The sequence below is a fragment of the Strix aluco genome, chromosome 12 (assembly GCF_031877795.1).
Source record: "Strix aluco isolate bStrAlu1 chromosome 12, bStrAlu1.hap1, whole genome shotgun sequence".
Classification (NCBI taxonomy): domain Eukaryota; kingdom Metazoa; phylum Chordata; class Aves; order Strigiformes; family Strigidae; genus Strix; species Strix aluco.
This window is the reverse complement of record NC_133942.1, coordinates 11,126,608-11,142,948: the sequence shown is the minus strand read 5'-3', so window position 1 is coordinate 11,142,948 and position 16,341 is coordinate 11,126,608. Positions and strand designations below refer to the sequence as shown.

The following is a 16,341-nucleotide window of genomic DNA, read 5'->3' as shown; positions in this document are numbered from 1 at the left end:
GAGGCAGAAGGGTGTTTAGCTTCTGGGGGAGGTGGTTTGGAATGTGAAATAAGCCCTTGATCTGCATGTTCCTGCCTAAGCGAGCACCAATGAAATGCTGAACAATGGCATTTAAACCAAACATCCCTGGAGCTAAATACAGTAGGTTACACAGCAGCTACAGCAGACTCTTGGAGTATGTTTGTATCAAGGCCTTTTTCACAGTCATCAGGCTCATAATGTTTAAAAACCTTCAGATTCTGGAGCACGTATTTGCATGAACTCTTTTTTCATGGCTGTGATGCTTCAAGGTGTGGTGCATGGCTTATGGCACTTCATCAAAGACTTGCTCAAGTGAGGTTAAAATGGCCCATATTTCTGAAGTCTTTTTTGCTTGGGGCTGGAACAGGGCTAAGGAACGCTTCAGTGGAACATTGTGTCCCAGCCTCAGGTTGAGGGAAGGTCCGTTGGTGGTTGTGATTTGAAGTTGGCTCGCCGGCAGCCAGGGATCCAGTAGGCGAAGTTGCAGTGCTGTTTAAATTCAGGTGCTGTAAAGGCAAGAGAGAGGTGTGGGGTGGGGTGACTGCAGCTCCAGAACTTGGACACTTCTAAGGGATTGCATGTGTGGGGAAGATTGTTGTGCTCTATTTGCTGAACTTGGAGAAAGAAAAATAATTTTTAGGGCTGTTGTGCTGGTGAAGGAAACTGCAGCAAGTTTGAGAGTTGGTTTAAATATATAATTTGGCTGAGTCAGTGGATGTAGCTAGAGAAGCACGATGGGAGTGTGGAGCATGAATTGATACGTGTGTCTCCTAACCTTGGAGAGGGATGGGGGTGCAGACCCTATTGCCTAGGTAGAACAGACACGTGAAATGTAAAAGAGAAATAAAAGCATTTTCTAATTTTTTCTAAAAGTTCCTAAATACAGCAGCAAAGGGTATGATTGGCTGGGGTCTCACATCAAATCCTACATACAGATGGTCTGATATAGGCCATTCTTTCCCATGATAGCTGAGGAATTTCCAGAATGGGAATAAACTGAAGTTTTCAGCCTTTTCTTTTTTTTCTTTTTTGGTGTGTATGGAGACTAATCTGTGTCTTTTAAAGCTCATCTGTTTGCACCGCATTAGATGCATAGAATCTGTCCTTGCACTGTCTTTCCGATGTGTGATTTCTGTGGGAGAGCTTGGCCTGTCCTGGGATATGGCCAGGAGAAGCCCGAGGACTGCTCTAGCAGGTGTATCCCAAAGCCTCCTGCACTGACATGCTTTGAGCACCAGAACTGTAGAGGCATGTCTTCATGGGTCTTCTGTTTGTTCCCTAATTATTTGATTTATGTTTAAACTCATAAATAGCTCTGTTTAGCTTGCACTAAGAGGATGTTTTGAGCTGCACTCAGCTGTGCCAGAGCTCTTCAGTTCCTCTGCAGAAGGGTGGTCCCTTTCCTTGGGTGGAGGTGAACCCTCAGCACTGTCCTCCCGTGGTGCTGCCGCGTGCTGCTGTGGCTGTGAGCTCGGTTTGGCCGCATCTCACACTGGACTGAGCCTGGGTTGCTCTCAGGGTGGCTGGAAGTGTGGTGGGGAGGTGTGAGACGCTGTCTGTGACTGAGAGCGCGTGGCTGAGGCCTTGGTAGTGTCAGGGGAGACCCTGGCAGGGCAGCGCAAGGGAAGCGGGAGCTGGCAGAGCACGAGGGAGCCAGGAGGATCAGCCAGACCCGCAGGCAGAGCGCGCCCGGGGTGCTACAGCAGTGCCGATGGGAGCATGTTATGGGGGTCCTGAGAAGGTGAACCTGAAAGGGTAGTTGCAAGCATAAGAAGGTCGGGGAATCCTTAGAAGCAGGCTGTTAACTGAGATGATCTGTTTTTATTTCCTCAGAGCTCTTGTCTATGCCAGCCGTAAAACGATTTTCTGTGTCGTTTGCAAAGCATCCGACTAATGGTACGTTTGCTTCCTTGATTTGACGTTCCCTCACACTTCTAACCCCATGCTCACATTCAGTTCTCTCTGCACATATTCTCCTCTCAGCCTTCTTGTGGTTTTTTTTGTGTCTGTGTATCTGGTGTCCAAACATGCTTCACCTTCCCCCATTGTCTCATTGTGACTGACGTGTTCATTCATCCTCTGTTACTGCTCAGTGGTTCCTCTGCTGTCCCCGAGGCATTTGTGTCCCAGGTGAACGATGAGAGCAGTGGCTCTGTGGATGGACTCCTAAAGCAGCCTTTAACTCCACTGCTGACATTAAGGCCTTCTTTCATGCTCCCTTTTGGGGGGGTGGGGGCCAGGGGGACAGTACTGTTGGACTGGGGGTGGGGGGGATATCCACTCCATATCCTAAGAGCATCTGCAGCTTAGGTCCTCAGTTTCTACAATGTAGATTTGCAGGACCAAAGCAAGGATAGCCCCAGGCTGCGCCTGTGTCACCTGGAAGAGCACAGTCTGTGGTGGGAGAGGAGGAGGTGCTCCAGCATTCCTTCTGCGCGTGGTGTTTCTCAGCACAGTCCTCTGGAGCGCTGGTGACCTCACGGCCCCCTGTTTGCAGGTGTCTCTCTTGGGGTGTCCCTTGGTTACTCCAAGCACAGTGGTGTTCGGGGAGCAGGCTCTCCTTTCCTGCCGACATTGTCCTGGGAGCAGTGTCTCTCCAGAGCTCTCGCTTGTCTGCTGTCGGACGGTGCTGGCCTGGGCCTGCACCCTCCTGAGGCAGGAGGGGACCAGCACCACCGTGGTGGCGTAACCTGCTCCGCTCCTGCCGTGCTCGTGGCTGGGTAAAGGACGCCCGACAGTGCTGCTGTTGACTCACTATCTGCTTCGTGTCACTACTAACCCGGACTGTGAGTCTTCTGAGGTCAAAGACCACGAGCTCTGTCGTAGCAGATGCCTTGAACTAGTGTTTATTATCCAAGTCTTGCACAGAAACTTTTGAAAAGGTTTGTTTCACAGCACAACTCATACCTCATGGCTCCTGCTGTTGAGACAAGCTGGAACCAAAGCAGGTCACTGCTTTGTTGTAGATAACAGGTTAAGCATTTCTGTCTTATGTGATCAAGGCTGCTTCTGCAATCTTGTTGCTTAGTAAATATGAAGATATTCTGCTCTGCATGATCTGGAAGATAAAAGAAGTTCAGAAGACTGTTATGAAGACCAAAGTTTTGGGAAATATGAAAGGGGAAGGGGCAGCTAAATGTGGCTTTATCCTTTCAAATAACTGAAGGGAACCTATTTTCTGTGTTCGCTTGGTTTTGTTTTTCCCGGAGCGGCCAACTGCTCAATTTGTTTGTATGTCTGGATGCCATCTGAGCTCACGTGGTGTATGTCAGCAGGATGTGTTGTTCTATCTTGCCAGCAAAACTTGAACCAAGCACCAGACTTTCCTAAGCCACGCTGTAAAGCAACTGCCCCCACCCTAAATACAGTGAAGTGAAACTGGGCATCAGGTGAATATATCTGATGGCAAAGTGCTCCTTAATCAAGAAAACAAAGGCAGAGGTCCAGCAGGTGTGTGCTTGAAGTCAGGCATATGTGGTCTAGGCTTGGCACTGGTTTTAGCAGGAAGGACATTTAGTCACCTGAATCACTCGCCTCAGGATGCCAAAGCTCTTCACAGCTCTGAATCTGGATTTTGTTTCTGAAGAGCTGCCTCTGTGTGGTGAAATGGGATGGGTGAACCAGAGCAGTGGCCAAGCTCAGCGTCAGGCCAGATGGTTCATGCCCTGGTCTCGTGAGTCTTGGGAGCGTGACGTGAGTCCTGAGGCTGTGTACGTGGAGGAGAAGACATGCCTGCATGCTGGTATCTTGTCTGTCATGCAGGGATATCACAGAGGATTCCACAGGGCTGTTCTGAGTCTAGAGAGGGAAGGTCAGTGCTTCTGTGCCCGCTCTGTTCTTCCGCACTACGCTCTCAGTCAAACCCTGCTGTCCCCGGTGTCCCTGTCACAGCCTCCGGGGGTTTGATGCTGGGCCGTTTGCTCTCTTCCATGTGCTGAGGTGGCTGGCTGCGTGTGGATGCAGGACTTGAAAGCTCTGCTGGCGGTCTGGGTTTCTTGTCTCAGCTGGGGGAGGGCGAGTGTGGGCCTGACCTTCTTACCTAGCCAAACCTGAGCTGTATTGATCTTGGAACGTGTCCTAAAATTTATTCGCTTGTCAGACTTTGACTGGCAAAGATGAAACCTCACTGCTCGGGGGCTGCCCCTGTCCTGCAGCTGCAAAGTTTGGCAAAGGCTGGGCTGGGCGGGAGGCTGGCCTGCTGCAGTGGGGCTGGGGGCACGTAGATCTAAGGGTGTTCCTGAGCTGCTTGCTGCGGGGGGTTGAGCTTCAGTGTGTGCTGTGGGCCTTTCCCAGCCCAAGGCCCCAGTGCTGGCTGCTCCATCCCCGCATCTCTGCCGTTTCTCTGCCCCAGCTGCACCTGCCCCTCTCCTCTCACTCTCTGTGGCCCCTTTCCTCCAGATGCGTTTGAGCACCACCACGTTGCCCAGTTGCTGCGCCGTTTTTCCTCTGACTATGCCACGAGCCGGAACATCTCCCTGGATGCCGCTCTAGCCCATCACCTCCAGCAGTGCTCCTACCACCTGCGCCTCTTCAGGAGCTGGCTGATCTCAGGGCAGGATGACTTGGAGTGTCTTTACGGTACTGCACGCTGCAGCTGCCTTGGTCCCGTGCTCTTGGGGCTGAGCAGGGACCACTGTCTGCTTGAGAATGCAAAGTATGCTTTGCTTCTAGAAAAGGAAAGCATTTCCCTCGCCGCATCCCTTAAATCTCTGGGCTGCTGCTGCAGCAAGCTGTGTGGGCTGTTGCACCCGGTGGTTTTGGAGCCTTAGGCAGTCGCTTTTCCACACGGAGCCGGTGCTCTTTGTGTGGCTGTAACTGCACTCTTTCCATCTCTGGCAATCGTTCGTTGCCTCCTTCCTTTAGCCAGGGTAAGCCCTTAAGCTTCCTTCAGGCTGGATGCTGAGCTCCACCGGCGCGATGCCCTGCTGACACAACACCCCTGTGCAGGTCTCGGTGGGGTGCTGTGAGGTGTCCCCTTATTAACAGAGGAACCCAAGTGAGTAGGAAGAGCAGGGGAGAAAAGAAGATTAAGGAGGCGCTGCAGCTGGTCACGTGCAGAGTGAACTTGCTGTGGAAGTTCTGGGGAAGTGAGTGCTTGTGGGATTGTGTTGTTTCTAGAGGGACCAAGTTAAGATAGGGTTGAAACTGAGCTTCTGTGTGGCTGCGTTGCATGGCATCTGTTCTGCCCGTTAGGACCTTTGCAGCGTGTCATGTCTCTGGGAAGAGGTAGGTGATTTCAGCATTGAGTCCAGATGTTATAGATCAAAGCTTGCTACTGTTTCTCTGGTGTTTTTCAGCCTCTGGCACAGACGGGAGGTCTGATGCGTTGAGGTCTCAGTGCTTCTAAGACAAGTGGAAAGGCTCTTCTCTGAGAGGGGCAGCTAGCTGGGGCTGGCTGTTAGCGTTTACCTTGCACCACAAAACCTGCTGGGTGCATGTGGCTTGCTGAGCTGTGTGGCGTGATGATGCATGGACCTCCTGTTTCACTCAGACCCATAGGTGGAAGGGGCAGAGGCAGTATAGCTTTTCATGTAGTGAAGGATCAAGTGTTTTCAGAGCCTGGAAAAATGAGAATTTTTCTTACACAGTCTGTTTTCTCTTGATATGGTCCTTTCTGTCAAGTAGGCAATTTGGAGACGCAGTTTCTTTTCATATATAATTAGGACAATCCTTGGTCTCCTAGCAACAAATACTAAAGAGGAGCAAAATTGCTCCAAGGGAGGAGATGCTGGAACACAGCAGACTGCTCCAAAGCCAAAGCTGAGCTTCCCCTGCTGCAGATCGCAGCCATCTCCTGTGAGCTCTGGTAGGGAGAGGAAATGAGCTCAGTGCTTTGGGCAGCGATACGCCGCACGCTGCAGCTCCGTGCTGGTTGTGCAGCCTGCCCTAATGCAGCCGAATGTGCAAGTTACGTACCTCAGCGTAGCAGCCTTCCTGGGTGGAAATCAGATCTCTGCAATCAGTGAGTTCGTTCTTGCTGTTTTCTCAGTCTGTCATCAAGCCCACAGTTAATTAGCATGTTTGGGATTCCTGCTGGGGTGGTTCTCAGCACAGGTTTTCCAGTCTCTGTAGCTGACAGCCCAACTTCCCCCACTTGTGAAAACTACCTTACATACGCCTATCCTCTCTTTCTTGGCTTTCAACTGTACTTCTATCCACACAAAGAAAACATGAAATAAAAGATAGAATCAGGGAGTTAAAAGTACGCAGTTGGCATCCATAGCTGGAAAGGTCAGTGGTGGAGCCCTGAAGCAATCTCTGTGGGAACCTGTGCTTATCTGTGTGGTCATAGCTGGGAAAAAGAGGAGCGTGCAGTAAGTTCTTGTTGGTAATGAATTACAGTGGTACTGAAACCAAAGGTCAGCTGTGAAGAAACAGAATGGCCCTGTGATAATGAGTGGGCAGTAAAATGGCAAGTGATGTTCAGTGTAAATAAATTTAAATGACAAGGGGAAACAGCCCCACATTCATCTGTAAAATGGTGGGCTCTGATCTGACCACCACCACTTGGGATGATGTGGAAAAGGCAGAAATTTGCAGTCTGGGAAAGATGTTTGTGACAGTGCTCAGAGTGGCCTGGAGAGGGGTGGTGGGGATCTGCAGTGCAGTGCCTGTCCCGGTACAGGAGCTGGGAGGTTTCTGATGGAGTGAGTAGAGGCAGCTTCCGACAGAAGTGATTTTTTTTTCCCTGTAGAGAAACTCCTCACCATGGTACATGGGGGTGTTTGGAGCTTAACTGAGTTCAGGGGAAGACTAGAGAATATGGAAGAGACACGTCAGGCTCGGAGCAGTTGTGAGCCGCAGGTCACTGGGGTTTGGGGGACTGCCTGGGGGAAGGGTCACTGCGTGCCCTCTAGTCTGGTGCCTCTTCATTCGCAGCTGCTGCTGGCACTGTGGGCAGAGGGGGGCTGAGCTAGGATGGACCTTCAGGCTGACTGTGCAAGCTTCAACTGAGAAGGGCTGGGTAGCAAGAATCCCAGTTCGTGTACGTACCATTTATGCATATATACGTACACACAACCGTACACGGGGCGTATTGGAGTTGTCCCAGCAAAACAAAGCTGCACTGACCAAGCATGTTAGAGAGGAGCTTGCTGAGGCTGCTTTCTCCCCTGCCCTTCGGAATCTGTGCTGAGACCGAGCAAGTGGTTCTTTACTCCAGAAGAGCTGGCATGCAGACCTCTGGCATACAGACCTTCTGGGGACATGCCAGGTGCCGCTGGTCTGCCTGTTGTTTCAGGATCTCCCTTAGAAAGGAACAGGCACCCTCTCTACTCCAGTGTCGAGCTCACAACTGGAGAGCTGGGTAGTAACTTAGCAACTTCTGCTAATCAAATTGTGTGTAGTAATGTTCAGAACTCTCAGGCAGAAATATAATACACAAAAGGATGGCTTTGGACCAGAAGGGCTTCTCACCTGAGTCTTCCTTGGCCTCTGCCTTTGTCTCTTGGCTGTATTCTACTTGCCAGCCTGCTGCAGCAGCAAGTACGTTCTCTCTTTAACAAGCCCACTCTGCTAGGAGAGAAGCTTGCTGTATTTGGGACCTCAGCTCAATCTTGGTAAAACTGAGGAACATGCCATTTGGACTCCCTGAAGACTGCTTCTTTGTCACGCCTGCTAGCCAGGAAGTCTGCTGGCTCCCCGGTGATCTGCTGAATTACCAGCTCTGAGGGATAATCACACCAACACTGATTTCATTCCGGGGGCGGCATGTGTTCCATAGAAAGTCAACTTTCCCAACTCATATTACACAGTAAGTTTTCTTCTTGTCTCTCTGGTGCATACATAGACTTTGGGAAACTTTGTGTTACCTTGATTCAAATTAGATGTTTCCCCTTAATGAAATGGTATTGATTTCCTCTTGAGGGTTTAGACTGAGGCATCTCCTGCAGTAGTCAAGAAGATGCAAATGAATTCAAGGTCTTGTTTTCTCCCTTGTTCTTCCCTTTTTCCAGTGTAAAAATCTGCTTGTTTTAGTTCTGCTGCTTACACCTTTGGTTGAATTTTCTTCCAGACCTCAGGGTGACTGAAGGAAATACAGCTAAATGGATGAAATCGTTACATCTGAAGTGAAAGAGCAGTAGGGTAACACAGCATATAGGGTTCACTCAGAGACTCTAATATATTTGCTTGGTGTTCAAGCCATGAAATCACAAAGTAGGTGTTGGCTGTTTTGTAATTCTTCATTGTGTAGGCCAGGTAAAAAGGTGGCACTTCCTGACTCTTTCTTTGAGGTCATCTGCTAAGAGGTAGCTGTTCACAAGAGTTGTGTCTGTTCTTACTGCTGCTGGAGCCTTCTAGAAATCTGGGATTCTCTGTTTTACATGGACCATGTGAGACAGGTGCAGGTCTCCATTTGCTTTATGTGGTATAGTGTGCTAGATGATCTCTGCAAAAGGGTCCTTATACTCAAATCACCTTCTTAATACTCTTAGGAAGTGTTATCTGTTGGTGCTAGGCAGCTCTGAAACAGTCCTGCTCTAAGGGAAGAGTCACTGCCTCCTTGAACATCTGGAAGACTTCTTCACAAACCATGATTACGCTCAGAGGCCTCTCTGGCAGTGTGCAGTAAGGTATGCACGTGCCACGAGCGTGAAGCTCCAGGGAGAAGAGCTCAAACTTGGATCATAGTTAACTCAGCTATAATGTGAGTGGACCTTCAGCTTTGGCATCAGCGTGCCTGGGAGAGTCAAAGCAGGACTTGTAATCCTCTAGCTGGATTGTTCCTCTGCTGCTCTCACCTGCAGAATGGCTCTTCAGGCAGTACTGTTCTCTCTGATGTGTCAGGATGCTGCTGCATTATTGATTCAGAGTGGGGATTCCCTCATAGCTGCTCCCCCATGTCACACACAGTCTCCTCAAACATCTGAATAACACATACTCACAGACTCCTCTGCCTTCTCTATCTTGAGGTTTTTCCTATAACCAAACCTTGTTTTCTTTGACAGATGGTTTCTTCCTGTTTTACTGAACAAAATTTCAGAGACATAACCACGCTGTACTCCTTGCCCCGAGGAGATTGCAGTTGACTTTGGGATTCATTTTTAGCTACTCTGGTCTGCAGACCCCGGCCATGTGCCTCTCCCTGCGGGGCAGGCCTAGCACTGGCGGAAGCAGATGGGCCTCTGCATCCCTAATGCAGCTCGTGTAGTCAAACCTGAATGAAATGGAAAATTAAACGTGTTCCTCTGTGAGTTGCTGTTTGACTTTGGTACAAAATGAATGGAATTCTGTCTAATTTCTTGTGCCATTGTCCACGTCACAGACTCCTGCGCTGCAGGCCCCAGGAAAAGAGTTCTGGGAAGCAGCATCAGCAGCCAAGCGCTCAGCTCAGGGTGGCTCTCAGGCTGGAAAGGTTCCTGTGGTTCGCACTCATGCTTTATTTTTGTTACCCCTTCCTAAAGATGTCGGTTCTTTGCTTAGATGTGTGTGATGCAGCAGTGGTCAGAGCCTTCGCTGTGATACCCGTAAGGGTTACGGTCTGCACGGTAACTTCTGCCTTGGCTCTGCTGTGGTGCTGTGAACCTGCCGTTGCTGGCCTCTCCCCAGCAGGTCAGGGGAGGTGTGCTGGGAAGTGGGCTGCCATACACAAATGAGGGGGGGTCCTTGAAAATAGTAGTGCTTCACCATGAGAAGGGAAACTTTTGCTTCTTTCTCTACTTGCTTGGGACCAGCTAAGTGACACAGTGCTGTGCGAGCAGGCAGTTGGCTCCTCGGGATGTAGGTCTATCATCTCACATCTGTAGCGTTGTCAGTGTCACGCGTTTCCTTCAACGCTGGACCTTTCATTTCCTCGTTTTGTCAGAGGAGTGCCCAAGCACTCGGATCCCCATCAGTGCCTCCAGTGTATCTTGTAACTACATTGCTTTGCCCTGTGTTATATTCCAACTTCTTCCCTTTTTCTTTGGAGACTCCAATAGCTTTGGCTATTATTATACAATAGTTATTTACCCAATAACTGCCCGCTCTTAAACCAGATTCTGTTGTGAAATTACATTAGCCTCATACTATGCTGGTCTACAACCATTTCCACGTGGCTGTTCATTAAGTCTTGCCCTCACCCTTTTCCTTTAATTCTGTCTCCTAGAATGCCTGTGAGAAAATAATGAACAGATACTCTTCCTTATTCAGGGCTTCTACTCTAAGGACTTCTTAGCAAGGGACAGGAGAGTATGGTATTTTTCCTGTTTCATGTTCCTCCTTCCTAGCCAAGGATTTGTTATCCTTCATGTCTTGAATTGATGCTTGTAGGCTCTTTGTGGCATAAGTAACCTCTCTGGACTCTCTGGAGGGTTCTTTGTCTCCAGTAGCTGTTGTGGCACTGCTAACTGGTGATGATCTGGTCTGCAGCCTCCTCATACTGGGTGTGGATTCACTCTAAATACCATCTGCTGGCTCATGATCTTTGCCTCTTGCAGAACTGGGTTTGGTGTGTGGATTGGAGCAGAGGCTGTCCTGGAGGTGACTGGAACAATGACTGCGCTTGGCAGATAATCCAGGTGCTCTAGGTCTTCTCCTTCACCTTCTCTAGGTGCCTTCGAGCTGCAGGGATCAATTTTAGCCTGTCAGTGTGCGCGGCCACAATCCTGACACAGTAGTGCATCAAGAGCTGTTGTACTTCTTGCATTTCAAAAAGAACTGTTGTACTTTTTGCATTTCAGAGTAATTTTCCTTCTCTGTAGGAACAAACCCAATTCCTTCCCAGGGCCTTTTCGAGCTCCTCGGAGGGAGCTAGAGACTCAGAATGGGAAGCCTAAGCTTAAGAAGTTTAGAGGCCCTTAAACTCAAGAGGTGTAGAGCAGGAGGAGGCCTCATTCCCATATGCCCAGAGACTCATTTGTTTCTTCCTTGCTCCTCTGACAGTTTCAGGCTGGCTTGGTTCCACAGAGCATTGCCAAGAAGCTTGGATGAAGAGGAAGATGCTTTGCTGTAATACTCTGCTGGCTTGAGCAGCAAAGAATTTATTGTGAATGGCTGTGATGCAGCTTAGCTCTGAGCGAGTCTCTGCAACATGTTGAGATACCTGTTTCTGCTAATTCCGGGTTTGCTGACAGTGAAGCCTTGTTGAGGGGACAAATAATTCAGACTGTTGCCCAGCCCTGTCGGGCGGACACCGCAGGCTCTGCTGCCAGGGGGGTTCTGCCGCTCCCTGCGCCCGTGGCAGCGTGCGCTTCCCTGGCCGAGGGGAGGGGGCGGAGGTGTCACCGCTGCGGGGAGTCCTTCTGTGGAAATTCTGCTGACTTCACTCAAATTCTGTTTAGCTTCTGTAAAGTGTGGGCGCTGTGCCAAGTTCTCCATCATAACCATGTTATTTTAGCAAAAGGGTCACGGGCTTTGCAGCGAACGTGGCTGCTGCTGGGTACGTTTCCTTTTCTTCCCCCTCCTCCTGCGTGTGCCTGGATGCTTGCTTTCAGGTCTGTTATTGCATGTGAGTGCCTAGTGGTGGTTTTCTTGGCCTAGAAGAGGTGACCTTAGGCCTGAGTGTGCCTGTTGTTTGATTCCCAGACTGCCCAGCTCCTTCAGCCATGAGTGATCCTGCATGGATTTAGGTTGCTGTTTGCTCTATTCATTTTCTGATTGGGTTTCTTTCCAGGTTTTGAAGGCTGTTCCATGGTTCCCACCATTTATCCCCTGGAGACCCTGCACAACTCCCTCTCTTTGCGACAGGTCAACGAGTTCCTGACGGCTGTGTGCAGGAGCTGCAGTGAATCGCATGTCCAGTCTACTGCAGGTACTGGTGAGGTGGGCTTGTCTCTAGGTAAGCCAGAACAGAGTCGAGGCAAGGAGAACTTTTGGTCTTTTACGTGATCGGGACAGATCAGCCTGATAGGACTGGCAGTAAGCGCAGTCTCTGAAGCCTGTTCCAGGGTGTTCTAGCCCAGGAGCGAGCTGTGGGATCCAGCTCAGAGCCGTCCTAGGCCACGTACTTGAGAGACAAGTAATTGGTCAGGTCTTTCTGTAGCTGATAAGTACAGCAACATGGATACAGACTCCAGCTTGGGAAATCTTAGCCTCAGGTTCCCCGGAACCGATGGACACGCGTGGCTCTGAATTTGCACTGGTCTTGAGCTCTTCCTGGAGTGCCTGCTCGTGGCTGCTGGGCTACGAGCCATTCCTTTATGTCTGTCTGAGTATTACTGATCGGTGTATTTTTTTTTCTTGAAGCTTTGTTTGATTCAATGATTGGCAGCCAGATACCAGGAGACCCCTTTATGTCCCAGCGAATCCTGTCATCATCCTCTTTGCCACTGCGCCAGCGTTCGGATAAGCCCCCTTGGTGTGAGTGTGCTCCTTCTTATCGGGGTGAATGTGATGGTGAGGGAGGGAAGAAAAGGGTGCCAAATGGTGGAAGCCAAGTATTTGTGCTCAGGGTTTCTGTGCTCTGCCCTTGAAGGAACAGAAGCAAAAAGGGGAAATAGGTAAAGGGAAAGTAGTCATATGCCCTGACAAAAACTTCCAAAGAAAGATGCAAAAAGGGACTCTGTAGTATTGTATATCCTGGGGACACCTGCTGTTGGATGGGTGCTGTCTCTCCAGACATCCTCTGCCTTGTGCACCGGGACATGGAGGGCCTGAATGAATTTTGGTCTCAAGTTCTGTGATTCTCCATGACACGTGGCCAACTCAGCGTTGGCGCGTGGAAATGCTGCCTTTTCTGAACAGCCGTGTACCTGCCTTGCCCAGAGCTCCGTACAGGACGGACGATCGTTTCCTTCTTCACTCACGGGCTTTTCTGCAGCTCCTGGGCCTCACTTGTCACGGCCTCTGCAGAGATGGCGACTGTTGTTAGTCCCCTCTGCAGATCTGACCAGAACTCAAAGGGGAAAGGGTTGGCCAACAGTTGCACAGCAAGCGCCTTGATAACACAAGTCAAGGTTGCTGCTGGAAGAGCTGTACCCTCCTTGTGCCAGGAGTACTCTGTGTGTGTGCAGGCAGCAAGGTCAGGGAACTGATCTGACCGAAAACAGTTGTTTAATCCTCCCCCTTTATTGGATTAGATATAATCTAGATCTGTCCTCTAGTTTTGCTCATTGTACAATACAAGACAAGAATAAGCATCAGTGGAGAAGCAGTATTTCTTCTTCCAGTGATCACTAGCTCAGCGTTCAGGGACTGTGTGTGTCAGGAACCAAGAGGAGCGAAGTTGAAGCTGAGAGTGTTCCATAATAATGAGGGAATGAGAAAAACTGCTTTTCAGCTCAGAGCCCAACATCACACTTCACATTTTGCTCTGTAATGACAACAGAATCCGCTCTTGGCTGTCTGCCAGTGTAGCACTGTGTGACAAGATGTAGCTGTGGTGTTTGTGCTTGGCTTTTCATCAGCTGAGCTGCCAGAAACAGGCCAGGTTGCTTGGCACGTAGGCAACCCTCACCCATGGGTTGTACAACTGTGGGACTGTGACAGCCTGGGTCTGTCCAGGCTTTGGGCTGGGGAAATACCTGCTACATGTTTAAGATTTTTCTTCCTCTTTGCAGATAGCAGTGGCCCCTCCAGTACTGTCTCCAGCGCAGGCCCATCCTCCCCAACCTCTGTGGACAACTGTGCTCGTTTCAGCTTCACTGAGAAATTTTCCATCAGTCCCCCCAAAAGTGAGGAGCAGCTGACTAGCCAGTCCCCGGAGGAAGAGGAGAGACGGGCTCTGGGCAGAGGGCTTGATGTGGAGGGAGGCCTGTCTGGGTTGCTGGTCGTGGAGCCGAGTGCCCCTGAGAGCCTGACCTGGGATAAGGGCCCAGAGCCGGGCAGGGCTCTGGAGCTGGGCAAGAAGGAGCTGGTGGAGGAGGACTCTAACCCAGAGGAAAAGAGCGTGGTGGAGCTGGATGAAGAATCAGCGGGGCAAATGTTAGAGTCAAGTAACAGTGGGAACCCAAAGTGTGGTGCAGGGTCTGATATAAGGCTGGCTGGGGAGGGAGTGGAGCCAGGGGAGGGGTGTACAGGGGGAGTGACCAGCCTGGATCAGTCAAGGCTGTCCAGGGAGATCCTGGTGCCCTGTGAAGAGGAGCTGCTGGGAGAGGGGTTGGACCCCGCGCATACGGGCAAGGAGTTGCTGGGGGACAGTGCTCTGTCAGGCCAGCTTCCCTCTGGTCACCTGTGCCAGGTGCAGCCACTTTCCCCTGAGAAAAGTGCAGAGGAGCTGCAGCCACTGTGTCAGGAGGATCAGCAGAATTAGTGGCTCACTGGACAGCACACTGCAAGCGCTTCTAGCCTGGAGGCAGCCCAGGTTCCCGCCCAGCACCTCATGCAGCTGGCTGGCCACAGCACAGAACGAGCGTGTCCCGAGCCACAGGACTCTGGGCTGTGGGAGACTCTGCTGTGCTCCACCCGCCAGCTCTTTGCCATCGGCAGGAGACAGTCCCCCATCTGCCTTGTGAATTGAACAACAAATGCAGTCTTGGTGCTGGTGTGGCACCTCCATGGAGTGGGGACATGGGGCTGCGTTGGTGTCCCAAGGGCTGTGTGCTCGCTGGGACGGGAGAGGATTGGTACAGCCAAGGCTTTTACGGGGGTAAGTCCAAAGGAGACAGATACTCCCTTGAGATTTTCTGGCCCACAGCCTTCAGAAAAAGGTCATCTGGGCCCAAAGCAATCGGATCCATCACAACCACCAACCTCCTCTCTGTTCCTTCGTTCTTCCTCTCTCAATTCCCACCACTGGACACCAAAACCAGGTCCAGAGAGGCCATGGCAGGAAGATGAGGAGAAGCAGAAAGCATTCTGGGTGAGTGTGGGAAGGAGAGCAAAGAGGGCATTGGGTTCAAGACTGCTGCTTGCAAGAAAACGTCTTTGGTGTGGACGGGATGTTTTCCTGCTGGGCTGGGGCAGGCAGGCAGGAGCCTGAGAGAGGTGGGCAGGGAGGACACACACGGGTTTTTTTTTTCTAGTCCCCAAGGGTCAGGCAGGGTACAGCTCTGAAGTCTTGGTGACAGAAATTAAAAGAAACTGCTATTTGAACAAATCAGGATTAATAGAAACCAATAAGGAGAAATCTTTATTATATATGAAATGAAAAGTATTTAATACATATTTATGTAAATGACTTGTGAGCACAAGCCTGAGGGCGAGATTGACACGGGTGTCCCTGCCGCATCCTGAGTGCAGGCCAGGGCTGTGCCTCCTGCGCCTCCTGTATTTATGGACAAGTCTGCGTGTTCGTCTGTAGCTAGGATCTGTGTTTTTGTGAAGCTGTGCCCAAAGATCTCCACGCTGTGTTGTGATGATGTGCGTTCACAGTAAATCTATGCTGTGGGTCTGGCGTCTCTGTCTCCGATGCTGCTGTGTGTGTGCCAGAGTGCGCGGGCCCTGCTCCCTCGCTGCCATCCTGGCCCAGGAACTGTGGCTGAAGTGAGGGCACAGGCACCCGGCTTTGCTCGAGAAGGCCAGATGCCTCTTTTTTTCCCTCTACAGAAGAACTGGTCATACTGGGGAAGAGGTCCTGGCTTCCCAGGCCCCAGGGTGGTTTGCAGTAGAACAAAGGCAGCGGGGCAGTGTGTTTGCCTCCTTTCACTTGGTCCCACCTTGTCAGTTCCAAGCATGTTCTGGGTACTGTGTCCTCTTCCTCGTGCCTGATAATCCCAAGCTGCCAGTTTGGGTACTTAAGAAAGGTCATGTTTACTTGCACTTGAAATGCAACAGTCGTCCAGCTGCCTTGAGTGCAGCACTATGCTCGGAGGACACCCGGCCCCTCTCCTGCAGGGCTGTGCCAGGCTGCTCTCCTGAGGGTGCACCAGGGCCTGGGAGAAGGGCCCGAAGCCTCTGGCTTTCCTTGGCAGCCCTGCGTTAAAGACCTGGCAGAACAGGAACCCCGGCTGGTGCCTGCCCCTGCCCCCGGCCCTGGTTCTGCCACCCTGCCCGCACCCTCCGGGGTCAGTCCTGCGTGGCGCCTGCCCCTGCCAGCCCCGCTGCCCCTGCACCAGCCCTGGCTCCTGCCGGGGTTTGTGTGCCGCTGCCTGGGGAGGCAGCGCCCACCTCTGCACCCCCGGCCTGGACGCAGTCGTCGACGTGATGCATCCGGCACCACATGGTGCCAGGTGTGATGGCAGGAGCAGGTCATGGAGCAGGGTCCTGGGGGTGATGGTCTGGCTGGCAAGTGCTCACCCCCACACAGCTCATGGCTTATAGGGCCCTGGAGCCTGCCAGTATGAGGGCTTTGCTGCCTACAACTGCCTGGCAGGGCTGCCTGTCTGCTCCCTCCGCTGCCAGAAAAGGGCTGGGGGCTGCTCTCAGTGCCAGCTGCCCTCCTGCTGCACGACTGGGCTCTGGGTGCCAGGGGAGACGCCTTATAGCCAGGAACCCTCCCCCAGAGAAGGGGCTGGTGGCTGC

General features: G+C 51.4%; 1 protein-coding gene across 10 annotated transcripts in view; it reads left to right on the top strand.

The window, feature by feature from the left end:
* The window catches only part of PPIP5K1 (diphosphoinositol pentakisphosphate kinase 1), a 50,144-nt gene extending 34,875 nt beyond the window's left edge, over window positions 1-15,269 (top strand). For 6 of the 10 annotated variants that reach the window (XM_074837721.1, XM_074837722.1, XM_074837718.1 and 3 more), the window contains 5 exons: window positions 1,855-1,917; window positions 4,420-4,599; window positions 11,615-11,752; window positions 12,187-12,300; window positions 13,500-15,269. In XM_074837721.1, coding sequence (XP_074693822.1) covers window positions 1,855-1,917; window positions 4,420-4,599; window positions 11,615-11,752; window positions 12,187-12,300; window positions 13,500-14,191 — 1,187 coding nt within the window. In that variant the 3' untranslated portion in view covers window positions 14,192-15,269. The remainder of the gene's footprint in view (window positions 1-1,854; window positions 1,918-4,419; window positions 4,600-11,614; window positions 11,753-12,186; window positions 12,301-13,499) is intronic. The other 4 variants (XM_074837727.1, XM_074837723.1, XM_074837728.1 and 1 more) reach the window with 2 other exon arrangements.
* The last annotated feature ends 1,072 nt before the right edge of the window (window positions 15,270-16,341 follow it).